Source organism: Phalaenopsis equestris, unplaced genomic scaffold, assembly GCF_001263595.1.
Source record: "Phalaenopsis equestris unplaced genomic scaffold, ASM126359v1 Scaffold215786, whole genome shotgun sequence".
NCBI classification, from domain to species: domain Eukaryota; kingdom Viridiplantae; phylum Streptophyta; class Magnoliopsida; order Asparagales; family Orchidaceae; genus Phalaenopsis; species Phalaenopsis equestris.
In genome coordinates, this window is record NW_018234460.1 from 1,450 (window position 1) to 8,483 (window position 7,034).

General features: G+C 31.2%; 1 protein-coding gene across 1 annotated transcript in view; it reads left to right on the plus strand.

Moving 5' to 3' along the window:
* LOC110037135 (protein ROS1-like) overlaps nt 1–3,866 on the plus strand; it is a gene marked incomplete at its 5' end in the record, with an annotated part of 4,581 nt that extends 715 nt beyond the window's left edge. Inside the window, 7 exons of the mRNA XM_020741714.1 lie at nt 253–289; nt 760–817; nt 888–1,027; nt 1,889–1,954; nt 2,057–2,171; nt 2,250–2,291; nt 3,492–3,866. Of these exons, the coding sequence (XP_020597373.1) occupies nt 253–289; nt 760–817; nt 888–1,027; nt 1,889–1,954; nt 2,057–2,171; nt 2,250–2,291; nt 3,492–3,616 (583 nt within the window). The remainder of the gene's footprint in view (nt 1–252; nt 290–759; nt 818–887; nt 1,028–1,888; nt 1,955–2,056; nt 2,172–2,249; nt 2,292–3,491) is intronic.
* Nucleotides 3,867–7,034: the final 3,168 nt, after the last annotated feature.

Consider the following 7,034-nt stretch of genomic DNA (forward strand, 5'->3'; position numbering starts at 1 on the left):
ATATATATATTTATTTATTTATTTATTTATGCCACCTTACATAAGCATGAAAGGGTTTATTTCACTTTTTAAAAATAAAACTTGTGGTATTTTTTATGCGTTAAGAGAGATTTGGGTGGTGTAAATGTAAATAGTAAAGCTTTGATGTTAGATACATAAAATATAGTAATTGGGTGGTATGTATGTACCCAAAAAAAAAAAAAAAAGTTACTTTCCTGACAAGTCTCTTATTTGGACTGTCTCACTCCACAGATATGAGCTTCCAGATTCACATCTTCTTCTTGAGGGGGTAAGCTATGTTTATTTTTATTTAAAATAAGGAAAATTTACATGCATAGTACACAATTCTTATGTATTTACTTATCCTATACGTCAACTTTCATCGTTACATACATAACACTTTAGTGTTTTAAACCTATGCATGAAAAGGTGTATTCCAGTCTTAAAAAGTGGTAATAGAGTTATTGTTTATGTGATTTTAAAGAATTGAGTGCTATTCGTGTAAATATGAAGTTTAGTTTTGAGATATGTAACCACATAAGATTTATGTGCTATCAGTGGGTCCAATCAACTGCCGGTCTAGTCCCGGGTTGATGCCAACAGCCTTTGCTTTCTTTAAGAGGCTATTTTCTTGGTTTGACCTGTGATTTGATCAGAATAGCCACAACGTGACCATTGCATCCAAGCCTGTCGTCTTCTTTTGCATATAATACGTGTTACTACCAATACAATTAAAACCATCATTTTAATGCCTTTCAGATGGATCAAAGAGAGCCTGATGATCCATCCCCATATCTCCTTGCCATATGGACTCCAGGCAAGAAAAAAAGAATGAAAAAACTGCTTTAAATTTAATAATTCTTAGTCTTATTAGTGTTAAATTTCAGGTGAAACTGCGCAGTCAATAGAGCCGCCACAATCATGCTGCGAAATCCATGAGACCGGACTACTCTGTGAGAGAGAGACATGCTTTGCTTGTAATAGTAGAAGAGAATTAGAGGCTCAAACTGTCAGAGGAACACTTTTGGTAACAACTCCTGTGTTTCTTTTTGATGTAAATTACATGAATTAATTTTTTAAGGGCGTGTTCTTGGATTGATCTTTTGTAAAAACAAGAAAATTTTGGCATCGGTGATTTTCTAAGTGTTTGTTAAAAACCATGAAATTTTACTAGCAAGAGGGGCTAAGAGAAATTTTGAAATGAAGTCATTTAATTGATGTTATTCATAACTTTGTAGGACCAAGCAATGACTTTGGAAATATCTGTTTATCTAGCAATTTTTTGCCAGTTATTGATCTGCGGATGATTCCGGGGTACAGGTGGTCAGAATTAAGTGATAATGAATTGAAAAATCTTTCCATTACGTACAATTCTCTTATTTGATTGATGAAATGCGCACCTCTTTATATTTCTATAACAGTCATATTAAAAAAAAAAAAAAATTTATTGAACCGGCAAAATATTCATTCATGCCTGCTTTTTGTAGTAAATTTACTGTTTATAGGTGATTTTTTTTTTGGTTTCTGCCATTTTTTCTTTGGAAGATTTACATACATACCACTAAATTATTATGTATTTACATATCTAACACAAAACTTCAATTTTTACATACATGCCACCTCTATGCATGTAAAGGAATATTTCACTTTTTAGAAGTTAAAACGGTAGCATTTTTTATATGATATGAAAAATTTGGGTGTTATAAATATAAAAAGCAAAGTTTAGGTGTTAGATATGTAAATACATAAGAATTGTGTGGTATGTAGGTTAATGCCCCTTTTCTTTTTTTGTTCCTTTCACATTAATTCTACAAACTATCTTATTAGTCTAGCTTATGCTCTCTTTTATACCATTTTGGCAACTTATTGAAAGTTTAATCTTGCATAGATACCATGTCGAACTGCCATGAGAGGAAGATTTCCACTTAATGGCACTTATTTTCAAACTAATGAGGTAAGCAATAATTGATGATGAGAACATCTTGAATTGTGACCATTTTCCACATTAATGGACCTCCTCCACTTTATTGTTCTGTATAAAAGGCTTTCCCAGCAGGTCTTTGCAGATCATGATTCTAGTCGCAACCCGATTCAAGTTCCTCGAAGCTGTCTATGGAATCTTCCACGAAGGACAGTATACTTCGGAACGTCAATAGCTGCAATATTTAGAGGTGGTGCAGTGATGGATCTTTCTATTTAGTTCAATTCTCATTCATGTTTATTGCTGACATGCAATTTTTTAAAATTAGGTTTCACTGCCACAGAACCCATTCAGTACTGCTTCTCAAAAGGTATTCAAACACATGCTAAAATGATTCTCTTCTTTCTCCCCTCTCTCAAATCCTCTCCCAAGGCTCTAATTTTTTTTCTTTTTAATTTTCTTGTTTCCTTAGGTTCAACCCAATCCTCCCTCTAGCTTTTTTTCCTTAATCTATTTCTCATGTTCTCTCCCTCTTTTTTGCTTTCCTACCTAAATCACATAACAAATTTTCTCTCTTACTTTTTTTTTCACTTCATTCTTTGTTTAATCTATCCCTGTCGCTCTCATTATCAAAATCTCTCGAAACTACTCTATTTTTTTTATTTTTCCACCGGTGATCAATTTAAATCTCACTAGGAGTTGTTTTGTTGAGAAACTTGATGAATTCTTTCATAGGCCACATGGCGCATGACATAATTTTGACTTTGAAAATTAGGTCTATCTCATTGTATAATTAGTCATCACATCTTTACATCATTACTTTCGTATTGGAATTCAAATTTAACTTCATTGAACTTCAATTCATTTAAAGTTACTTAATATTTAACTATTTCATTTAATATCTAACTCCACGTTGCATTAATATTGTTTATGAATTTTAATTTAAATTTGTTCAAACTTTCAATAACTTTCACTTAGCTGGCTTGTGAGCTGGCTCAAACTTATAGAATATACGAGCATGAGCTTGAGCATGGATTATAGCTCGCATATTCTATGAGCTTGAGTTTGAGCTCGAGTTAATTCGACTTGTTGGCTCGCAAACCAGCTCGATTAGAAAACCGAAGTCCCATAAATTTTTTTATGCTTTAGTCAATCCAATTTTAAATTGAGGCACTGGTTTCACAAACTTCTTTTCTGCACCAAATGCCGCTAAACACCATCGATGCTTTCGCCAACAAAGCTCTGACCGTGACGTCATCCATGCCGGTCTCATTAAATCTAATCCAACAAGCTCTTGCAATAACAACCGTATCTTGTCCAACAATCTCTAGTTGTGCCTGAGCTTGGGAATAAATGAACGAATCAAGCTCGAGCTTTGTTCTATAAGCTCAACTCAAGTTTAATCCAGACATTAGATAGAGGACTCGAGCTCTAATTAACCCTGACTCGAACTCAACTTGACTCATTTACAAGCTTCCTTCACCCACAGTGGGTTCTTGCGGAAAGGCCACTAACATAACTTCTATTTAGGTATTGCAGCATATTTTTATTTGATATTTGTCTTTTCCAGGCTTTGTTTGTGTGAGAGGCTTTGATAGGACAACAAGAGAACCAAAACCACTCTATGCTAGGCTTCATTTGCCCAGAAGCAAAGCACCTCCCAACAAGAAGCCATGGGTAAGACGAGAGGAATAAGCAGCCAACCAAACTAATCAGCTCCTTCAGATATATATCATAATCTTGCAATTGTTATTCTAATCTGACATTCATTGTGGCTTTTACATGAGAAATTGATTTATTTTCATTTTAAGCTTTATTTGGTAAAATTGTGTTGATGTGTTATGGCTTCTTATTTGGTGTGAGTGAAATAGATGTTGTTATATGATTGATATGGATCTAGTTTTTCTATACATTGTGATTATGCTATGGAAGAGTTATATATGCAATGCATTTTTTCATGGGGGAATTCAAGATTTCAGAGGAAGGTTTGGCAAATAATTTCACAAATTAGTAGCTCTTATATGAAAGAGAGGGTTATGAGATCTACATGCAAAGCACTCAATTCCTTTGTAATTACACCTAAACTTCAATTTTTACATTCTTGCATCTTATTTGTGCATGGAAATTGTATTTCACTTTTTAAAAGTTAAAATAAATGTATGCGAATGCTGCTAAATTTATGCGTCATTTACATGCATAACATAATTGTTTTGTATTTATATATCTCACACCTGAACTCTAATTTTTACAGACATCGTGCGCATATCTTACGTGTCACATTAAAAAAAGCATTATTATCATTTTTAAAAGTGAAACACACCTTTACATGTATAGGTTTAAATAGGTTTAAAGCACCAAAATAGCATGTATTATGAAAATTTTATAATGAGATATGTAAATATATAATAATTGTGTGCTATGTGTAAATTTCCCTGAATTTATTTGTATATAATAATTGTGTGTGCTATGTGTAAATTTCCCTGAATTTATTTGTGAGAAAGTTAATATAAAAATAATAAATTAATTACTTACAAAAAGATAAGTGGCTCATTGATTAGAGTTGAAGTTTATTTGTCTAAGATCTAATTACATATTTTGAGTTTTTTTGGTCAACATTTTAAAAAAAAATTATTTTCTATTTGTATTTGATAGGACTTCAATAAATTTTCATCATTTGGCATGAATCTTGAGATATTTGACAAAGATCTCGAGGCACTTTTTGGGCAAGAAATATTCAATCGTAAATTTAAAATTATTTAGAATTATTATTTCAGTAAATTTACAGTCAAACATTCGTTGTGGGGTCTTCATCAATCATAAAGGCATGAATTATATTTTTACTCGGAAAAAAATTGAGCTTGTGACAGAGGCGATGACTTGAATTAATGAAGGAATATGATTATTCATTACCATCCTAGAAAAGTGAATGTGGTAGATGGATTAAGCTAAAAAATCCACAATGAACATATCTTGGATGATCACTCGGGATAATGATTTAGCACCATAGATGGAACAACTCTAGCTTGAGATGGTACCAAAAGGAGTTAATCCCTTGACATATCAATTTTTAGTTTAGCTGACACTTGTAAATGGTATTTTTGTAGCTCGGTTGAGGGATACAATCTTGCTACTACTTGGAGAACAAGCTTAGAATGGATTGAAGCTTAAGTTCAATATCAATCAAAATGATACTTTGAGATTTTAGCATTGAGTGTGTTCAAATAAGAAAAAAACATAGGTATGAGATACAATGTGAAACAAATTCTACTCTATATTATGTTTATCTGGGAAATAATAAGATGCATCAAGATCCAAAGAGCTTTTTTTGGTCACCGAGTATGAAAAGCGACATAGTTGAGTTTGTAGCCAACTGTTTGACAAGTCCGATGGTTACGTCTAAACATCAGATCTGGTGGTCTATTATAACCCTTTCCCATTCCAGAATGAATATGTGAAGAGATTTCAATGGATTTTGTGGTTGTTTTAAAAGGTTCACCATTTACATTACAACTTCGAGTAAACTGAGTGAAAAATTCATTCAGAGGAAAGATTAAACTCAATGAACATATAGTCGCGGACATTGATACAACCCAACCAACTGATATATGAAACCATAGGAGGAGCAGAACATGATTGTTTCTTTAATAATAAATGGAAACACAATAAAATATATGGAGATTTACTACATACCACACAATTTCATGTATTCACCTATCTAACATCCAAATTTTAATCTTTATATGTAGGCTATGATGTTTGTACATAAAGATGAACGAGTGCATCTCAATCCTTAGAAGTTAAAAGCGATATGTTTGATGTGATATGAAAAAAAAATTTATATGTAGGACATGATGTTTCTAGTTTATCATCTCTTAGGCAACACTCTATCTTTACATATTTGCATATCTTAATTTAAGTCAAATTCCTTAAGAAATTGCTTACATGAAGCAAATTCTCTAATTAAATGGCATATTTCTACGATTAGATTTAGCCATATTTTTAAGTTAGGTTAAAAGTAAAAAGAAAATTGTTTCACTATAATTACGGCACATTAGCAATTAATCATTTTCTTAATCATATTTCTAATTAAATGCACATTAACAAGAAGGGAAAATTTGAATTCCTCCATTGAGGGAGGTAACCCCTGCCTTCCTCCGCAGTTCAGCTTTACTGAATCCTGAATCATGGCAGAGGAGGAATGTCATTTAAGAAACGAAGGATTAAAATGTATTTTTAATAGTTATTATGTTATTATGCATATGTTAATTTTATTAATTAAATTTCTTCAGAAATCTATTTTTAATTCTTATCAAATGTATATCAAAACTAAGATATTTTTTAATTGCTAGTTAAAGTTTGATTTGATTCATAAATTCTTACTTTTAATAATAATAAGTATTATTATTATAATAATAATACTGAAGTAAGAAGAAGAATGATTGTAATAATAATCCTAATAATGAACGTTAATTGGATTATACTTAAGTAATAACTGCATGATTAATCTTACTTTCTAATTGATGTAAGATTGATAGTCGAACCGTCAAATTCATAGAAATATTACGTTTGTTGCATCAATGTAAGTAACTGCAGATTATACTTAAGTAATAACTGTATGATTAATCTTACTTTCTAATTGATGTAAGATTAATAGTCGAACCGTCAAATTCATACAAATATTACGTTTGTTGCATCAATGTAAGTAACTGCTATTTAATATGGATAAATGTACTCTTCCTGGTTAGAGATGTTACATTTGTTAATTGTATTAGGTTCTTTATTAGTTGAAGGATTGTGATTCATACCTTTTAAATCTTGTTTACATAATTTTAGATGTTTCTATTTTTGCACATAATGAATTTAATGAATAATTAGCCTTGTTTTTATTCCTACTTAACCTCGAGTTTAGTTGTTCACATTTCATGGCTTCAATATTTAGTATTTCTTTAAATATTTGATGTGGTAAATCTCATTATTTTAGTTTTCATAATTGCTTATAAATATTGGTTGACACTTTGTAGTTATTTTCTTGTGTTGTGATTGCAATTCTTGAAATATAATTAATGTTATAATATTATTATGTCGTTATTAAACCCTTTTGTTATGACTAGCT